This window comes from Patagioenas fasciata, chromosome 3, assembly GCF_037038585.1.
Source record: "Patagioenas fasciata isolate bPatFas1 chromosome 3, bPatFas1.hap1, whole genome shotgun sequence".
In the NCBI taxonomy this organism is placed as follows: domain Eukaryota; kingdom Metazoa; phylum Chordata; class Aves; order Columbiformes; family Columbidae; genus Patagioenas; species Patagioenas fasciata.
Window position 1 is genome coordinate 14559028 of NC_092522.1, and position 20795 is coordinate 14579822.

General features: G+C 43.4%; 2 protein-coding genes across 3 annotated transcripts in view; both read left to right on the plus strand.

The window, feature by feature from the left end:
* Positions 1–4909, plus strand: part of THUMPD2 (THUMP domain 2 tRNA and snRNA guanosine methyltransferase) — a 24762-nt gene extending 19853 nt beyond the window's left edge. Inside the window, exon 11 of the mRNA XM_071805835.1 lies at positions 4819–4909. Coding sequence (XP_071661936.1) covers positions 4819–4845 — 27 coding nt within the window. The 3' untranslated portion in view covers positions 4846–4909. The remainder of the gene's footprint in view (positions 1–4818) is intronic.
* MAL (mal, T cell differentiation protein) lies at positions 4838–20401 on the plus strand. 2 transcript variants are annotated; one of them, XM_071805837.1, is made up of 4 exons: positions 4838–4909; positions 17955–18122; positions 18301–18426; positions 18677–20401. In XM_071805837.1, the coding sequence occupies exons 1-4, from the start codon at positions 4862–4864 to the stop codon at positions 18749–18751; spliced, it is 417 nt and encodes a 138-aa protein (XP_071661938.1). In that variant the 5' UTR covers positions 4838–4861; the 3' UTR covers positions 18752–20401. The 2 variants fall into 2 exon arrangements, with proteins under 2 accessions (XP_071661938.1, XP_065689283.1); XM_065833211.2 differs by lacking the exon at positions 4838–4909 and adding an exon at positions 14300–14554.
* The last annotated feature ends 394 nt before the right edge of the window (positions 20402–20795 follow it).

Below are 20795 nucleotides of genomic sequence, written 5' to 3' on the forward strand. Positions count from 1 at the left end.
ACCTCATACAGTTGGGCTCAGTCCAACAATCCAGCTGATCCAGATCCCTCTGTATGACCTTCCTACCCTCCAGCAGATCAACACTCCCACCCAATTTGGGGTCATCTGCAAACTTACTAAGGGTGCACTCAATCCCCTCATCCAGATAAAGAGATTAAACAGAACTGGCCCCAATACTGAGCCCTGGGGAACACCACTCATGACTGCTCACCAACTGGGTTCAACTCCATTCATCCCAACTCTTTAGGCCCTGCCATCCAGCCAATTCTTTACCCAGTGAAGAGTACAGCTCTCCAATCTGTGAGCTGCCAGCTTCTCCAGGAGCATGCTGTGGGATATAGTGTCAAAGGCTTTACTGAAGCCTAGATACACAACATCCACAGCCTTTACCTCATCCACTAAGTGGGTCACCTTGTCATAGAAAGAGATCAGGTTGTTTGAGCTTCTCCAGTTTGACTTAGCAGTTAGTGGACTTTTGTTTTTTTAACTCCTCCCCAGATATGGCAACCTAGCTCTCTAGAAGAGTATTGTTCTTTCAGCCGCTGGTAGAATGAGGATCTCTATTATGGTTTTCCAGGGTAAATATTGTGTAAATGTTGTACACATTTAGTAAAGTGACTGCTTGTAGGTGCAGGTATTGTAGGCCGGTCTTTGCTTCTTGAAAACCTATGTAACGCATTCCCACTGACATGGTGAAATCTGCATGAGAAGGGATTAGTTGCTGGCTCCTGCTCATGGAACCAGGGACAGGAGGAACAACTCTTGGCTTTTGCTGTTAACATAATCAGAAAGGCCAGGAATTAGAACATTTAAGGGGCAAGAGGAAACAAAAAAAGAACATGTATTTTCTTACATGAGGCTCTTTGAAATTTTTGGTTGTATTTGCCAACTCAAAAATACTTTTTTGAATTTTTTCTTCTGCCCTTATTAATGCTCCACTCTCAAATCCTGTAAGTAGTTGGCACCTTTAGTGTGATTATGCTAAATGAAAGTATCAGACAGTGTCCTCCACATACTGAGCTACTGTATGGTACATCCACATGCACCCTCAAAGTAAGAGTTGGAACCAACTCCAACATGTGTTGAGAAGGACTGAAGTATTGTATAATTTTCAGTCTCTCATTCCTCCGAGGTTAGGCAAGGAATTATTTCACAACGGAGATCTGTCAGGGGCACATAATCTTCGTCCTTTGCAAGGAACCCTTGTGTTACTATAATAAGGATATCTCTCTTTTTTTTTTTTTTTTTAATACCCAGATTAACAAAGGCAATTGTTATTCTTACTTGTGACATAACTTCAACGCTAATAACCCCAAATGGAATAGGATGCAAAGTGATAACTTATTCAGATTGTCAACTTCATGTCCTATTTTCTTAAGTAACAATGCCTTAAGGAGTTGGTAACCTGCTCTTCCTGAAGGCATTGGTAACCTGCATTAAATCAGATTTTATTCCTCATTTCTGGCTTTCATATGCCCAGGCAGATACTGTTCCAGAGAATGGTCAGATGGCCAAAGAGTTGCACTACTGCTGATGCTGAAGAAAGTAGGAAATGCCTGAACTGAAGGTGAAAAGACACAATGCTTGTTCTTTCCTGCCCATGATTTTCAACAGTTCTTCAACTATTATCAAAAGAAATTGACCACAAAGGGTGGAGAGTGCAGGTGTGGCAAGGCTGCCTGCTGCTCGGACTCTATTCCTTTGGCTGGGATTTTGCATGTCCTGCTCCGTATGTGCCTATAGATTTGTCTGTCTACTATTGATAGCTTTTTTGGCATCACCACTGCACAGGGCTTTGTGATGAGTATCCTCAAATGTTTTATTCAGATTCATTCTGAAATTGTCAGTAGCTCCTACCCTCCTTCCATCTTGCTTTAGTTGCTATAGCATTCTGTGGACCATAGTGACCCATGGACCAACAGTCAGAGAAATACATTTCTGACAGCTAGACACAGTATTGTTAAACAGAAATAATTACTTTAAACTACCTTTTTTTTTTTTTTTCCTAAACTAGCTATGTCCCTGAAGCCTGTGAAATTTTTCCAGCTTGACTTGCACATCCAAGCTGCATGCAGGATGCATAACTTCAGGATCTCCTTTCTTGTATCCACTACAGTTGTGTCTCATTGATTACCTTGCTAGTACAAATTGCCCCAAAACAGGTCTTTAAGTATTAAAAAGTCCCTGATGATCTCAGGTTTTCATTAAAGCTTAAGTAATTTTTCTTGTGAATCTTGTAGGTTTAAAAAAATGTTGACTTTGATATGTTAGTTTCTTGCTATGTTAGTTTCTTGCTATGAAAATAATAGGGAAAAGAAATAAGAATAGGGAAAAGAAACAAGGAACAGAAATCTTAGCACATGCTTCAGTGGTGCCACTTTCTAATGTGTTGCCTTTGTTGTCTGGCACAGATAAAAGGAACTCCTGTTTTTGCCATTCTTAATGTCTTTAGCATATTTGTTTCAGCATACAGTGATGCTTGGAGACCCTGCTGCTATCCGTGGGGTGAGCAAATAATGACTCACAGGGAAGGCTGCCAGAGAAAATTTATTTTTTAACTCTTCCTTCCCCAGTACATCAAGTTTGAACTACTCCTTGACTTATAGGATTCCCACTGGTCTCAGGATCTATTCATAACCTTCTACCTGCAAATTATTTGCAAATGCCAGTACTCCCAGCGTTGTAGAAGAGTGTTGCCACACCAAGGAACAGTGAAAGGTTTGAGATCAGCTGTGCTAGGAATGACCTGGGTAGATCTCTGAACACAGGAATACACGCTGTGTTTATTTCTAGACTTTATTGCTGGCTATTTTTTATAGTCTTGGCTTTTTTTTTTCTCCTCCACTTGTGGTTTCACAACCAGCTCTCAAGCTGCTGTGGTAAGAAAATCAATACCTTACAGCAGGGGTGTCAAACTCATTTTCAGTGGTGGCCATATCAGCCTCATGGTTGCCTTACAAGGGACAAATGTAATTTTAGGACTGTGTAAATGTAACTACTCCTACATTTGTACAGTCTTAAAATTACATTTGGCTCTTGGAAGGCAACTGTGAGTCTGATGTGGCTGTTGGTGAAAATGAGTTTGACAGCCCTGCCTTACGGTATTCGATGAGTCACACGTCCAGTCAACAAAAGATGTGAGCCCCTGAGCTCCTAAAGTGACTTAAATGAGACCATTAGCCACTGTAAAGCTGGGCACCTATCTGCATCATTAAATTCTGCAATTCTGGCCTCTTTTGATTTGAAAGTGAATGGGGAAAAAGCAAAAGCAGGGCTCGTCTCACCTTCTATGCCCTGTGTAGTGGGCAGAGCATTCAGTGCGGCTGTGGTCCACCACAGTGCAGCTCTGGGCACCAAGACTCCCTTGAGGAGCTAAGATGCTGTAGCTGAGCATCTTTCAGGAGCTGCTGCTTGGGTGCTGGCGAGCAGCTCTGCTGCCCTCTCCCCACAGCGGGGTGCAGGTGCACAGAAGTATCCTGAAAGCACTGGGCAAACAGCTCCTCAGTTTTCAGTTAGTAATCAAATGCAACAGTTCTAGAAGAGAAATAATTATTAGAATTTTATGGTTCCTTAATTGCTTTTTAAAAATTTAGCTTCCTTGGTTACTCAGTAGAACACAGGAAGCTTAGTGTCTATATTCAACTTTTTAGACAATAGCTTTGGCTTCAGGTTTAAAAGATGTTTTGAGTTATGCCGAAGTGTGCTACAGCAGTACAGTAAAAGGAGAACTTCAGCATACTTTGATTTTTCCTGTTTTTTCAACTTGCTTATAGAAACTCTCTTAAGTTATTCATGAAGTTTACTGGTTATTTTAGGCCTTCAGGCTTCTTTTACCCATGAAGTCCTTGAAGTTAGTAAGAATGAATGTTTTTTTGGTGACCTCTCTATGTCTAGTTACCAAATTTCAGAAGAACTTTAGAAGTAATTTACCAGACTAGCTATTTTTTGTCCTTATGACTTAAGACATTTCAGAGGACCCCCAGTGTAAGATACTGAACTGCGAAAGAGCATTTGACATGTATTTCCTCAAAAAAAAAAAAAAAAAAAAATTAAAAAGGCTGTTGAATATCTATCACCAATATTCACAAACCTCTTGATCTCTTTCTCACTTTCCATCTTCAACTTGCCTACAAAAATCCTGCACAACACCCCTAAAACAAAAATGTCTCTTTCTGGTTTTGAATTTCATATGTTTTGGGTTTTGTGCATGTGTAGTGTTTATGTATTGTTTGTTTGTTTGTTTTTTCTTTTTAATGTCATCATCTGTAAGAACCTTTTATAGAAAAGACAGGGACAACTGAGGTACCAAATAGTAAAACTCAGATAAATGCCACATCTATGTCAGTGTTTTATCTGGGCATGTGTTATACATCATCCATAAATTTATGTGCTTACCAAGTTTACTGAAAAATTGCAGCAGCAGTGTGCTATGGAAAGTTTTTTTTGCATAGGAAGATGATCTAATGGGTGTTGGACATGTGGCCAAAAGTAGCTAAGTTTTGTCATGTTTTTAAGAACCTGGGCTATTGGCAGGGTGCATACAGATGGACACATTGGGGTCTGGGGGGGTGTGTGTGGAGAAAGAGCCCCACTTTGGGGGCTTGTTTCCAGAGCGCTTCACCATGCTGCTCTGGAGTGGAATGCACCATGGTTTAGTTTTTTGAGAGTCCTTCACCATTGTTTTTTTGGGGGTTCTTGCCTTCAAGGGAGAAGCCTGGGAGTTGTGTAGTTAGTAATGAACATAAACTCTGCTTTGGAGATGGGGAGGCCTAATACTGTTTTCTAAGTGCTAACAGAAAATGTGGCCTGTGCTTACAGTTGTATGAAACCAGCCTGGATCCTTGACTGTTCATGAACAATTATGGTTAGAGACAAGGTGAACGTCATGCCCGATATTGTGCAGGGAGCGGTGAGTATGGCTGTTACACTGGTATACTGTATGACTATATATAGAATGATCTCAAAGTGGAGAAATGAAAGAAATACAATAATCTGTAATTAGCTGTATTCTATGAAGTGAAGGGTAACCAGCTACGTATTGTGTTAACTTCTATGATATGGTTCTGCAGAAACAGGTCTTGGGGCTGCAGTTGATGAGAACTGATTGTGCTTTGGCTGTATTTCAGGAACAGTAGTTGTGAAAAGCAATCATAGTGGTGTATTTTACTAACCATATGAGTGTAGGTTAACCACACAGCAGTACCTTATATCTGCCCAGAATGGGCAAGGCCTTGCCTGTAGCTGTGTTTGGGCCATGACCTTGTGAAAAAGGCTTGAGTTCCAGACAAGAGTATTATAAGAATCAGATGCATGGAAAGAAGACAGGACAGATGAAGGGGAGAGTAAGGGCAGTGTAGTCTAGGCTAAAGAAAATTTGGGGAGAAAAGAAAGAAAAAAAAAAGTGCTACAGAGAGACAGGTAAAACCTTCTGGCTCCTCTGTAACTAGAGGCTGGGATTTGAACCAGTAAAGAAGAGATGGCACAGCTTTTTATGAGAGTCTTGAACATCAGCCCCCAAATTGTCAGCATTGGGTAGGGTGCTTAGTTGATTCTCTTTCATCTTGAGGAGAAAGACAGACTTGATGGTCTCTAGGAGGTCTCTCTTGTTCTGTATTTACGATTCATGAATAGAGACATTTTTGTCCCTACAGGAAAAAGGGCTGTGGAGGAAGATGGTGACAGTGATGAATAACCAAATGAATACAACCATAATGACAGCCTGATAGATGATGAGGAGTGTGAGCCTACTAATGAAGACTCTGACTGGCAACCTGTCACATTAAGAGTATGAGTCTGATGTGTGGCTGGGGAGGCCCTCCCGTTGAGTCATGAGTTTCAGAAAGGACCTCCTTGCTTTCTAAACTCCTCAGGAAATCTGATCTCAGTCTTAGGCTTAGTCAACAGTTTAAGTTCAAAGGATTGTGTGTGTAGCCACTTATCAGAGCCAATGTTTGCCTGTCAGAGCCCTCTCAAGGACTTTAACTGAAAGAGATTTGCAAAGTTGAAAAGCTAATTTATTGAAGTGACAGATATAACAAATTTGGAATTGCTGTTGATAAATTCACTAACTTCAAGAATATAATTAAGCTATTAACTATAACGTGGATTTAATCTAAGTAAAATTTCCCGGGGTTACTTGGCACAGTTGGGAGTGCAGCACTTACCAAGGAGTCATCCCTACTTGAAGAGAGCAAACACATCAGTTTGTCTCATATGCTGGAGTTGAATTCTTGTCCTCAAAGTGGAGGATTCTAAATGCTAGATTTATACTCTTGGCAAGGTGAGAGTAAGTCAATTATCATGTGCTGACTGGCCCTTAGCAAGGGTTGTAAATTCTGGAGGGTGGATGGGGCCTGATGAGTCAGCATGGGGCAAGGAATTCGATACTGGTGTACGGGGGTCTTTCTCGCTTTACTGAAGCAACATTGGACTGTAGGGCCGTTGCCTCACCCCAGGTGTCACTCAGTCAATTAGAGTGTTAGATCGCACCCGTTATGTCTGTTTTGCAAGTTAAGCATGTTGCTCAAGTCAAAACCCACTGCTTTCTGCTGACTCATGGTAACTTCACCATTCAGCATCAACAGGTTCAGGCAAGTCCAGTGTCCCACAGAACCAAGTTCAGAAGACAATGAAGTTGTTCAATCACTTTTGCAAGGAGCACATAGATTTGTTAGGATCAAAAGAAGCGGCATGGAACAATGTTACAAAGGTCCAATCTGCCTATGTTAAAACATGGATGCAGAAGGAGAAGAATTGCTTCGAGAACTGTTTTTTCCTCAGTGATGTGGGCACTATAGGAAGATTGTAATGGGCCTGAAGTGGATTCAACAATGCTTTTCTTGTCCATATGTATTTTTTGGTGGTTTTTTTGTGTCTGTTGTCTTAAGTGGTGGAGCCAGAGAATGGAGCTCCGAGGTTATATTCCGTGGCAATTGAAGTAGGACTTTTTTAGAAGGCAATTTTCTCAGCTACTTCTTTTCCAGCACAATTAGTGTCTCATTGTTTGAAGTACACTTTTAAAGGCTGCTAATGCTTCATCTTCTGGTGCTTGGAATAAATGTTGTCATTAGGGAAGTCTTCAGTTTTTTTCTCTAATTACAGTAGTACCTCTTTCCTTGCCTGTATGTCACTGGACTTGTGTTCAGTTCACAACAAGGCTGAAATCTTGACACCTGTATTTTTTCACCATTAAATGTGTAACAGACTGTGGGAAAAACTTGTAACTTTGTGTATGATTTCTAAGGCCTTTGTTGGGGGATCTTGTCTACAGTGTGTTTGCAATTTTCATGGACTTTCTAGAAAGAAATCGAGTCTTCCTTGAGACAAAACCTTTTAGACTGTTTGTGGGCAGGTTAGTGGAGCCATGTGAATTTGGCACTTTTTGTGGACACAGTCCTGAAATTCTCATGGGGCTCTGGCTCGCCTGTGACCACCTGCCCAATTGTGGTGGAAAAGGACCATCCAGCTACACTCAAACTTTTCATTTGGGTGGCAGATGTTCTCTGGAGGTGCCCTTCAGGGAATACCTGCTCCAGCTCTTGTGTACTCTGCAGCACAGCATGAATAGCAATGCTATCCATGTGCCAGGGCTTCAAAACCAGCAGACTGTTGTAGTGGCCCCTTCTGACTACTGGGGCTACTGCACAGGGTCTTGGAGCAAAAGGATTTTCTTCACTCTGCTGTGAAAATGGCCCCAGCCTGTTCTGTTGCCCACTTGCATTTATTATGTATGAAGCCAGTGGCGGGTGTGTGTGTGTAAGTAAATAAATAGGCTGAAATACATGAGGCTGAATCTCAGAGGAAAGGAAAATGGAGAAGTGATGTGCACTCCTGATCAAAATCCTAAAGCACCTGGCCAATATTGCTGATAAGCTTTTGGCTGCAGCAGGTAGCCATTATGGACAATTTCAGCTGGAGTTTCTCAGGTCTTGTACACATATGTGTAACTCAGCTTGGTTTCTCTGCATTATGAACAGGGTCTACAAACCTCCACAACACGCAGAGCCACTATGTCCTGCCTATATTGTCCCCAAGCAGACAGAAGATATATGAATACCTGAACAGAATGAGGAGCCTCTGCCAGAAAGAGCATCACGACTTTTCAGAGCCCTTTAAAAGCTTTTTATTACATGGCATGATACACTTAAAATTATGACAATAATTTCACAAAATCAAGCATTAAAAGGTCTAGTACTTGCATATCAAGCAGTTACTATATCTAGGATAAAACATCTGTCAGGCTGCATTAAAAAGAATTATAATAGCCAATGTAATCAGACATTTTCTAAATAATGAGACTTTGTATGAAGTTCACTGTACTTCTAACAAGCATAATACCCTACAAAAGGAATTGCACAAATGAATGGTGATCCAGAACAATTTGCATATATTACGTGTCCGAAACAACTCTGCAGCTCTAGAGAAAAAGGCAAAGATAAAAGACAAATCCAAAATACAAATCATCAATGGGATTCTTAAAAGGCTTCATGGTTTACAATCCTAGGCACTTCAACATGAACTTGTCCTTAACACAGTGCTACTACTCTTAAGCAAGGAAAACCTCAACAATTCTTTTCCTACTTATTTTCCTGTAACATGTAATTTTGAGTTCCCAAATGATTTTAGATGTCAACACCAGTTAAGTCAGAACATCTCTGAGAACTCCATCTGTATTATGCAGTATTTACATTTCCTAAAGATTTTCAAATCTAAGAGACATTTTACTGAAAGTGGTTTAAAAGAACCAAAAATCCTAAAATGATGCACCTTTTGACAGATGCAGAGTGATGAACTGCAATAAAAGCAAGGGAATGAAGTGCTCCAAAAGATCTAAATGGTGAATAGCTCCCTGGAGAAGGTGATAGGTGAAAGGCTCCCAAAAGACCAAAGGGTAACGCATTCAAAAAATGCCAGGCATTGTAGCATCCTAGAAAACAGCCAAATGCTGAAGTACTCCAAGAAAATTCTCATGGTGGAAAGCTCCAAAACCCCAAGTGACAGAGGGCTCTGAAATAGCCCCAGGGTGGAGTGCTCCTAAAAACCAAAATATGAACTGCACTGAAAAAGACCCAGAACAGAGAGCTCTCAAAAAGCACAAGGATGGAAAAAGCCTCCAAAAAAACAAATGTTGGAGGACACCAAAACCCACCAAAAGCAAAAAAGTGAAGCATCCTTCCAGGACTACACGGTGAAGTACTCCAAAAAACCCTGGGGTGGAGAGCTCAAGGAAAAAACACAAGGGTGGAGACCTCTCAAAAGCCTGGGGTGAAGAGCTTCCAAAAAAAACAAATGGTGAATGAATCCAAAAAGCAAACCATGAAGCACTCATCCACGGTGGTGTTGTAAAGCACTACAAAAGTGCTGGGTGTTGTAGCATTCCAGAAAAATCAAACTGTAAAGGGCTCCCAAAACCAAAATGGTGAAGGCCCCCAAAAAACCCCAGGGTGGAGAGCTCCAAAAAGGCTCCAAATAGAAGCGATCAAAAAAACCCCTTATAGAGAGCTCCTAAAAAACCAAATGATGCAGGACTAACAGAAATCAAAATGGTGATGCACTCCGATGGGCTGGAGGCACAGAAGCACTAATCAAGGGCAATGCAGCGAAGCATTTAGAAAATGCCGAGTATAGTAGCATTCTCAAAAATAGTGAAACCATAAAGGGTTTCCAAAAAAACAAAATAGTGATGCACTGAAAACAAACAAACAAACAAACAAACAAACCCAGAGTGCAGAGCTCCCCAAAAGCCCCAGGGTGAAATGATCAAAGAACCATCAAGCAATGGAAGGCTCTGAAAAAGCCTTGAATAGAGCACTCCTAAATATCCAGATGGTGATGTGTGGTGAAAAAGCCCAAGGCTGCAGAGCTCCCCCAAAGCCCCACTATATAGAGCTCCAAAAATCTCAGTACATGGAGGGCTCAAAAAAATCCCTGATGTGCAAAGCTTGTAAAAAGGCAAGTGGTGCAAGACTCCCAAACAACCAAATGGTGCAGGACTCCCCCAAAAAACAGTGATACTCTCTTCTGGGATGGCATGGTGATGCCTTCCAAACATGCTGATTGTTGTAGCATTCCAGAAAACATCAAAACCATAAAGGGCTTCCAGAAAAACCCGAAATAGTGAAACATGCCAAAAAAAGCCCCAGCGTGCAGAACTCATGAAAATACAAATGGTACAGGACTCCCAAAAAAATCCAAATGGAGCAGGCCTCCCAAAAATCACATGTGCAGGACTCCTTAAAAAAACAAATGGTGATACATTCCTGCAGGTCCCTGTGGCAAATTATTCCAAACATGACAGGTGTTGCAACATTCCAGAAAAGAGCAAAACCATAAATGGCTCCCAAAAACCAAAATGGTGAAGCACTTGGAAAAAGCCTCAGGATGTAGTGCTCCCAAAAATACCCCAGGATAGGTGGCTTCATAAAAGCCCCCAGTGCAGAGCTCCCACAAAAACCCCCAAACCAAGTGGTGCAGGACTCTGAAAAATCAAGATGCTGCAGGACTTCAAAAAATCCAATACATATTTGCTTAAGCTAAATGATTAATATAAAACATAAATTTGGCTTATCCAGTGATCTATGAGTAGTAAAAGATCACTACCATACAGCCAGCTTGTCTAGCAGGGAGAGATCAAAGTAGGCTCACTCAGGCTGTCATATTTATGGAATATAGTGTTTGGCTCATAGTCAGATTGCATACATGCAGGGGCAAAGGTATGCACAAGACTCCTTGTACCCACAACTTATCCATATTTAGTTGCCATTCTGCTTCCTTGTGGGTTTCCTAAAAGGAGTTCTTGGCCCAGCTGCAGCTCAGGCATTTACCTCCATTGGAGCCTGGACCAAACTGCTGCTGGTTTGGTTGGGGTGGGGTGGGTCTTGAGTGCATCCGTCATAGAGGGCACAGGGCTGGCAGGCACATGAGGAGACACAGCACAGTTCCTCCTGAGGAAAGCTGGCCATGTTCAGCTCAGGTTCCTCCCACCTAAGAAGGAACCACATTCAGCTTTCACCCTGTTGTTGAGGGCACCCAGGAACTCGAGGAACTGATCAGACTCTTGAGCAATATCTGATACAGAGACATCCTTCTTCCAGGCTAAATAAGAAAAGTCTTTATACATATTTTATAGCAATTAGGCAGCACATTAGAGATCATAGAATGGAGTCTGCAGCTGCTATGGTAGTGCCAGAGAACAGAGAAGAAGAAGTGAAAGATGTGGCAGACACAGTCTAAACTCTATTATTCGAAGCACTAGCTTCTGCTACAGCAAGCATTACCTCTTTTTGTCATGATTCCCCAGCCTGGGTGCTTTCCCCCCACACCAAATCATCCCAAACATACCGATAATCCATCTGTCCTGGTGGCCACTGTTCTGCTGGGCTTTGTGTTTTAGTTATAAACGGCCAATCTTCTTGACATAAGGTCATTGTGTGCTTTTTTGACAAACTCACTGTACCATATATTTTTGCCTAGTTTTGTAGTACCTTGGTTAAGGGTGTCCCTTTCTCTATGCTGGGTATATTTCCCATCGTCTCTTTCACTATGTGCACTTTACCCTGATCAAGTCACACATCTGTGAACAAGCTGTGGCAATATTTTCAGTAAATCTGCTCTAGGAATTTTAACACTCCACTCTTCAGTGTCTCCCACTTCAAAGGTCCCAGGTGAACTGACTTGTTGCCAACAGCAGGAGGTTTGAAGACAAGAAGCTCCAAAGGTGGTGGCCGAGGGTTTCATCTGGGACACCAAACTGTTAATGAAGTTTCTTTGCCCTAGGTATCCTGAAGCAGAGTCTCAGGCATGAAATCCAGAAATTCCTTTAAAATAAATAATACATTTGTAAGATACAGTGTAGAGAGCATCTTGAGCTGTGTGCCTCTGGAAGAGGGACACCAAGCAAAGAAAACCCTGGGCAATTATACTCTTACAATCTAAAATTTCCATCCCTCGTGTCAGTTTGGGGCAATTGTAAAATTAGAGTTTGAAGTCTGCCCGTTCTTCATCGGATCCTTTAATTTTCATCAAGCAGCCATTTCTTGTCTCTGAGGGCACCTATCTAGGTGCTGTCCATTAACTGCTATTTTGCATCTGCAGCTGGAAGAAAAATAAGTCCTTGGCAACAGACAAAACATTAGTAAGTTCTCACATTCTGCTTTTTGTTGTCTTCTTTAGATATGGTGTTCTGTTCCTTTACTTTAGGGATGCAGCTCCTGCTGACGATCAAAAGCTCCCTTATTTTCTGGCTTGAACCAACTCTGGGGCCCTTCTTTGCTTAACCAGGCAGGAAGTTTGAAAGTTCACAGCTTGTGGCCTTAGGCTTCCACCAAATTTAGTTACTTGTTATACTAAGCAAGTTATGCTAAGCAAGTTCTATAAGAAGCAGTGTAGCAAATAGTTCAATAAGCTAAGGCAGTCTATCTTTCCTAACATTCTTTTCTTACACTTGATGCCCCAAGTCTCTCCATGTCCCTTGGATTCAGGGCAGCTGTTTATTCCTTTCCTCCCTGCAGAGCTCTCCCCATTTCTTCCTGCCTGCCAGCCTGCTCCAAAATGAACCTATCGTGCTCCCAGCCAGAAGGATCTGCATCATTGGAGCAGCTGCCACCATTATTCCAATGTAGCTGGCTCATGCAACCTCGCCACCACCATCAGTGCTGCCCAGAGTACCCTCTTCCTGCCCTAGGGCTGGGACACCAGCTGCTGCAGTCATTGAATCATAAAATCATAGAACAGTTTGGCTTGGAAGGGACCTTCAAAGGTCATCTAGTCCAACCCCCCTGTAATGAACAGAGACATCTTCAACTAGATCAGGTTGCTCAGAGCCCCATCCAGCCTGGCCTTGAATGTCTCCAGGGATGGGGCATCAACCACCTCTCTGGGCAACCTGGGCCACTGTGTCACCATCTTCATTATGAAAATTTTCTTTCTCATGTCTAGCCTGAATCTCCCCTCCTTTAGGTTAAAACCATTACCCATTGCCCTATCACAACAGGCCCTACTACAAAGTCTGTTCCCTTCTTTCTTAGAGGCCCCTTTTAAGTACTGAAAGGCCACAATAAGGTCTGCTCTGGAGCCTTCTCTTCTCCAGACTGAGTAACCCCAACTCTCTCAGCTTGTCCTCGTAAGAGAGCTGTTCCAGCCCTCTGATCATTTTGTGGCCTCCTCTTGCCCCTCCTCAACAGCTCCATGTCTTTCCTGTACTGAGGGCTTCAGAGCTGGACACAGGACTCCAGGTGGGGTCTCACCAGAGCAGAGGGGCAGAATCACCTCCCTTGTCCTGCTGGACACACTCCTTTTGATGTAGCCCAAGATACAGTTGGCCTTCTGGGCTGCAAAGTCACAGAGAGCAAAGCAGCAATGACTGAACGTGCACCCCATTGCAGCTGTGAGGAGGCTGGTGGATGCTCAGGGCCAGAGCTGAGAGTGATCAGGGCTACATGTGCCAGGCATGTGGGGCTGGCAACAAAGCAGCCCTACCTCCTGCTCCAGACCCTGCATCAGAGCCTTGTGCATGCAAGCATCTGCAGAAGGGCAAGCACCATGTATAGAGTGTTGCTGAAATAGGGAGTTCATCCATGGGTCACTGGTCCACAGTAACGTGCATTGCCACATTGCTCCTTTTATTGTCTTGATGTTTCATGTCTTTGGCCTTAGCTTCCAGAGTTGTGTGGTTTTACTGGTTATTCAAGTGAATGTATTAAAAAGAAGTAAACACTCTGTTTTATGGAAGGGGAATGACTCACTGCCATGGGCTCCAGACAAAAAAAACCACTAAACCAAACAAAAAACCCACAACATAAACCCCACACCAATAGCCAACAAAACAACAAAAAAGAAAGCAAAATTACTTGGGAAATTGTATTATTTTAGGTCATTTTTGTTACCTTGGTATATCCAATCTCCTTCTGAGAGGATGGAAATGGTTTGCCCTGCAATTCGACTGCCCCGTCTTGAGATGCATCTCCACCTGTGAGACATTTCTCAGCCTCACTGCTTGCCAGTAGCTAGCATGTCCTGGCTTGCCCTGGCTACCAGCTGACCTTGTGCCTGCTGCTGTGACCAGCTCATGTGGGTGGGGGACACACTGACTTACTGTGCAAATAAAGGGGATGAGAAGCTGCCCAGTTGGGTGGGTACAGGTCTTCTCTGTTGCCCTCAGATGTAAGCTGGTGCCACCCACCACCACCCAGGGACTTGCCCTGCATGCTCAGCTTGTGTAGAGACAGCTGTCTTCAAAATGCCTCAAGGCTGCCCACATCTCCTGAAAACCTCCCATGTGGCTCCCATCAAACACCAAGTGACCCTTGGTCAGAGGGTTTGGCCACACCTGTGCTGTTCACACCTGTCTTCACTTGGCAGCAGAAGGGGAGGGAAGAAGAAAGAGAGAGAGGGAAGCAAGCTGCATTTAGGAGGTACCTCAGGCAGCTAGAACCAGAGCAGCTGACAGTCACTGTGGGAGCGGCTTGCGATGTCCTCGGCACCTTCCACCAGATCTTTGCCCAGCGGTCTGGCTGTCCTGACAACTCTCCCAGATGTGCTCTTCATTCCTGAACTTGTGAGTGTTGTTTTTTCACTGGGGAGGAGAGCTGTTGCTTGTGGGGCACCCAGCACACTTAATGCTGCAGGTGTTTGAAGGATAAGACCTGACACAAAGTGCGTGGTTCAGTAGATATACGGGTCTGGGGGCAGCCCCTGATGCCTGTCTTACCTGCAAAGAAAACGCCAAGCCCTGAGTTCCAGTCTCTGAATCTCTCCTTTAGTCTGCTGAGTATTTCTCTGGTGCCTCTGAAAACCTTTTGTAATTTCCTGTCTAACAAAGTTGAAGGGGTTTCTGGTGTGTTTAAACTAGCTTGCTAAATTGAGCTGATTAATTAATTGGGAGATGATTTTGGCAGTTGATACAGGCAGAGGATAAACTGCTTGCTTAAAGCAGGGGGTAAAGGTTTGCTAAGGAAATTGTTCGAAGCAATAAAGAGCATAGGCTGGTGAAGTTATACTGCTTAGCTGCAACGTTCCTGAGCTGGAGGTGCAGTGCTGGACCTGGGTGTGTGGGCAATGGTGGGTAAGCAGAAGTGAACAAACACCTTGTAACTTCTTCTCATATTGTAATTTCATTGAGCTTGTGTGAAGATCCTAATCTTAATGGATTTGCCACAGGCAATTAAAAGCAGTTATTGTGAGCACTGATCTAATGAGGGAAAGTTTCAACCAGAACCTTTTCCCTGTTTTTTCTGCCCATGCAACCTGCTCTTTCTCGTAACAGTTTGAGAGGCTTTTTCCAAAGCCCAAGTGCTTTCATCCAGCATTGAGGGGTTTGTCTGAGTGTTGCAGGATGGCACTCAGATTATTTAATTTTAGAAAATTCAACTTTGCTATCTGGGACCCGATCCTTCTCTGTCACTTAACTCAGTCCGTGCTCAGTGTTTACTTTATTCTCCTAATGGTAGCAGTCAAGCAAAGAGGAATTTGATTAAAGCAGGCATTACTGTGGATAAAGTAATGGTTCCCTCAAATGTTCCCTGAGGGCTTTGTCTCTGTGTCCAGGCTCTGAGAGCAAGGTCCAGGTTTCTGCAGCTGCATGAAGGAGGGTGCAAAGTCCCTCTGGAGGTTCTGACGGGGCAGATGCTTGGTGGTCACACTAGCCTTGTTGTGTTAGTCCTGGTGCTGAATGTGCCACAGGTGTTGACATGCTTACAGTACCGGCTGTGCTTTGAACTCCTTGTAATTCCTGTCTTCAGGGGTTTTGGCAAGGCAGCTTGCTTAATGAGACAAAAATAAGCACCTTATCCTTTGGTTTGGGTAAAATCTGGAAATGTGGATCCTAAAGGCTCAGGAACCATCCAGAAAGAGGAATGCTGCACAACCAGATTTTTCCATCTCCAGAGGTGTATAATTCTAGGTTGTACAGCTGTATTAGCCCTGCTGTGTACAAAGGAGGCAGCTTCCCTTAGTGGAATCTGAGGTTGCCTACAGTGGTTTGCTATGGTAACTACAAAAAAAAAAAAAAAAAAAAAGGCATTTCAAATGCTAAGACAGTTGTAAAAATGCCAGAAGTCCTGCCTGCATCTCAGCTGATTGCCACATCTGGATGTGCTGATTAAGAACTACTATTTTTATTCTGTGAGGCTGGGCTTAATTCTTGTATTGTATTTTATTTGGAAAGCTTTTGGCATATATGGATCTCCAGGCCTATGTGGAAAAGCTGAAACAAGCTCTGCATTGCTTTGCATTGCCCTGCAAAGCTTTGCATTGTAAAAGGCTATTTAAGGCGTAAGTTTTTCTCAGACTGCTGTCCCCAACCTACTTGGGGGTTGTTATTGAAAACCTCTTGACCCTTTCCTTATTTTTATGGGTCTGCTGAACAGCAGCACCATAAAACCAAAGTCAGTAATCAAACCACATCAAACATACTTGCCTGAGAAATCACATCCTGGAGAAGGGAGAGATGGGGAGAGGTAAGAAATGACAGCGATACTTCTTCCTTCAACCTCATATCTCACCCCAATTGTATTGGATTTTAATGGAGCAACTATAAGGTTTTCTCCAGAATCTTTAGCTTTGCCATGCAAGTTATTACAGGGACTGAATTAGTGTTCAAGTGACAGTCTTTTGTTGTTTCAAGAGACAGCAAAAAACCAGCACTTTGGAAGACTTATTTTCACTCAGATATTTGCAAGGTCTCAACCACATCATTGATTTAATGTATCAATTTGCACAATGGAACTTCCCTACAAATATGGAGTGACAAAAATTATGTGACATTTTTGGAGTATCATACATCAGAAACTTATTTTCCACTTGCAAAATGCCTCCAAGGAAGTGGAAATGCCGTGATTTGTGTGAGTTGGTACTTGCATACTGGATTAGGCTGGCCCGGGAGACACTGGTGATAAGAAGGGTCTTAGAGTCAGTGGGGGTCTCTTACCTCTGGATATTTGCCTGAAAAATCAAGATCAACCAGTGATGAGGGATAGGTCCTCAGAGCAGCACCCATCTCCACACAGTGTGGGTTCAGCTGAGGAGCTGTTCATCGTAGGGTGTTGCATAGACTAAATTTTGTACAGGTTCAAGAAACAACTGAGCTGATTTGTAGCAGAGAAAAGCTACTGAGTACATTTTAGTGCAAAACCACAACTTGCAGCTTGGACACTCCTCAGCATTGGACATTGTGCTCTCATCCTCTTATGTAGGAATCTTCTGGTGGAGAAAGGATGGAATCTAGATATAGCAGTCCTTGTGTTCCTCACCTCACCAGGAAACACATAGCAAACTCCCAAGGTTGGCTGAGAAGGATGGGGTCCCACATGCTACCTGACCTGAAGTTGGGACCTGGTGCAGCTCTGGTGTGGCTAACAAAGCATAAGTGAAATAGCTGGAGCAGCAACACAAGTTCCCCTTCCCAGGAGGAGCTGGGACCATTGACTATATCTCCTCTACTACCTCAGAGAGCAAAACCAGCGGTATTACCTCTCTTCAACCTGTTCTCTCTCCTTTCAGGGTGACACTTGCACATGGCCTTCATTAAGGCCATGTCTGGGGCCTTCATGAGGCTGCATGTCTGTGCCGTGTGTGCAGGTGAGCTGGGTTTGACACCACTTCTTTCAGAGGCCTGCCACACTGGATGTGAAACAACCCTGCCTTTCTGAAATAAGCCTCCTGTTCATCAAAACTGGCCTTCAGAAGTGTCTAACCTAGCCTCCTGTGCACATTGATGTGGGGTGGGCATGAATAGTGGTGACAGTAGGAGGCAAGACTACAGCAAGGCCTTCTTTGGGTCAAGATCAGAGGCAGGTGCTCCAGTTGAATACCCGGTTTCAAGTGGAGGCTGGGAAGAACTCAAAGGCATCCCTGGGCTATTTCCCATGTGCAGTGCTAGAGGTGTGTGTGGATCTTGGCTCTGCTCTGGATAAGCCAATTTATCCCATGTTTGTTCTCTCTTCCACTTTCGCTTGCAGATCTTTGGGGGTCTTGTCTGGATCCTGGTGGCATCCTCGAAAGTCCCATCACCTGTGCTGCAAGGCTGGGTGATGTTTGTGTCTGTGTTCTGCTTTGTCATGTCCATCACCCTCCTGTGTCTCTACATCTGTGGGATGCATAGGGGCAGCAGCTCCTGGGTCACCTTGGTAAGTGGATGTAACTGCATGGCCTCTCCCCTCCCTGGTATCACTGGTAGACAGTTGTCTCCTTTGCTGCTACTGCACCCCAAATTGCAGGCTGGGGCTTACTTGTGGGCATTCATTTTTTTTCCCCTTTGCAGTGTGTTCCCTCCTTGGAAATGACTGTGTGATCTTTGTTTCCTAGGATGCCATCTGCCAGGAGATAGCAGCTCTGTTCTATTTCAGTGCTGCTGTGTCTGAAGCCTATGCCACCTATATCATTAGATCATCGCCTCCTGAACAACTGTACCAAGAGAACATTGCTGCTGTGGTGAGTGCCTGGCAAGTAGGGGAAGGAAGGTGGGGAGGTGACTGTGGAGCAGCCTCAAGGGCAAATCTTTGCATGAACCAACCATTCAGGGAGGGGGGGAAAAGAAATAAGTTCCAGTCCTACTATGCATGAATGTCTCCAAACATGTAAGAGTCAATAGGAATATCATGCATCACAAGGTGTTTGCTCAGTGCAGGAACTCATACCGTATAATAAAATATTAACTGGCTGATGTGTTTTTCCATTGTAGGTATTTGCATTCTTAGCTACCCTGGTGTATGTGGTCCATACCGTGTTCTCACTCCTGCGATGGAAATCGTCCTAAAAGCCTCTCCTTGCAAGTGTGTCTTGTGGTCACCCCATGAGCATGGAATTTGCTCAATGGCTACAGTTTCCAGGCTTGGTTTGGGTTTTGTTTTTTAGTGTATATACTATAAACAAGCAGCTTTTTATGTGGGACTATGGCAATGAAGACTAAGAGCCTGCTAGAGAAAGCTATATCCTGGGACAACTTGTTTCCGTTCAATTTCTTCTGGGTTTGGTACAATTTGATGTTGGTAATTAGAGCACAAGTAGAAAAACATCCAGCTTTAGAAAGAAGAATATAGTTAAGTTAGAGGTGCTAAAAATCTCTCAGAACTGCACCTTCATGCCTCCAGGGTTGTTGCCATCAGGGGAAGCCTGAACAACCAGCACTAAGGAGCATGAGTATGAAACCAAGTCATTTTAATTGCTGTCTCTCCGTGTAAGCCTGTTTCCCTCCCTAAACGTGCTCTGACAAAACCAAAATATTTTCATGCAGTTTCTGGAAATGACATCTCTGACTTGTGATGAGAAATGGGGACAATATTTAACTTGCCTTGAGCAATATGAGTTATTGCAGCCCCTGGAAGGTATTGCTGAATTATGAGGCACAACCATAATACCAGGAATTATCGCTGTATTCAATTCCCCCACAAAATACAATTTAGGAATTTTGTGGTAGACTGCAGGAGAATTGTATGGATGATTAGAATAACATCTTGTATAAGCAGAGGCAATCAACTCCTGTATTTGGTGCATGGCTAGTCTTGCATATGCCAGCACTATGTTGCTAATAAAGATGGGTTTGCTGTAATTTTGCAAATAGATGAGTCATTTCTGCTGTTTTCCCTTTGCACACAGGCACACAACTGCGTACAGCATCAGGAGCACTGTGCGAGGGCAATGCCTATGAAGGAAGTACAGACTTGGCAATGAATGAGAGGGTTTTTCTGGCAAGGGGAGCCTGTGGGGCTCTGTAGCCAGGGGCTAAACCAACTCAGGTTAATCTCAGTGATGATGTTCATCTGAATGCTTAAATTACTCCAGAGTGTTAACTCGAGTGTGTTGGTTTTGGCTGGGGTAGAGTTAATTTTATTCACAGTAGCTAGCGTGGGGCTATGTTTTGGATTTGTGCTGAAAACAGTATTGATAATACAGGGATGTTTTTGTTATTGCTGAGCAGGGCTCACAGAGTTGAGGACTTTTCTGCTCCTCACACCACCCCACCAGCAAATGGGCTGTGGGTGCACAAGGAGCTGGGAGGGGACACAGATGGGACAGCTGACCCCAACTGACCAAAGGGATATTCTAGACCATGTGATGTCATGCTCAGCATCTAAAGCTGGGGGAAGAAGGAGGAAGAATGAACATTCAGAGTTACGGCATTTGTCTTCCCAAGTCACTGTTACATGTGATGGAGCCCTGCTTTCCGGGAGATGGCTGAACACCTGCCTGCCCGTGGGAAGCAGTGAATGAATTCCTTGTTTTGCTTGTGTGTGCAGCTTTTGCTTTGCTTATTAAACTGTCTTTATCTCAACCCATAAGTTTCCTCACTTTTACCATGGAGAGTGAGCAGCAGGATGGTGCTCTGTTGCCAGCTGGGGTTAAACTATGACATTGAGTAAATTTAAATGGGGTTTAGACCCAAGAAGGGGTGTTTTCACATGTTAGATGTGCCTAATAGACGTGCCTAATAAACAGTGGTACCAAATTAGCCCTTTCAGTTTGTGTCTGAATTTCCTGGATAATAACAAGGACTGGAGAACAGAAGGGAAATAAAACTTGACTTTGAGGCATTTCTGTTGCTTCAGATCCAGAAGGGGTCTTTTCATCTGTGACCATGGCTTTGCATTGAAGCTTTTAATTGCAGTGTGAGGAAAATATTTTTTCCTTGTTTTTTCCTTGCTGAAAAACCAGCCTGACCTGTTTGTGTTAGTGTGACAAAAGTAAGCCAATTGCAACAGAGGTAGAAAAAATAAACCTGTTTTCAGAACAGGGAGGGAAGTCACAGCCACTTTCGACAATGTCACTTAGTCCTGAAGGTTTAAATGCACGTATTGAAACTG

Excerpts from the sequence above, each read along its gene's own strand:
- MAL (XM_065833211.2), top strand. The coding sequence starts at position 14,468 with ATGTCCTCGGCACCTTCCACCAGATCTTTGCCCAGCGGTCTGGCTGTC. Across the intron at positions 14,555-17,954 it reads TGCTCTTCATTCCTGAACTT|ATCTTTGGGGGTCTTGTCTG; the intron begins GTGAGTGTTGTT and ends TTTCGCTTGCAG. Across the intron at positions 18,123-18,300 it reads GCAGCTCCTGGGTCACCTTG|GATGCCATCTGCCAGGAGAT; the intron begins GTAAGTGGATGT and ends TTTGTTTCCTAG.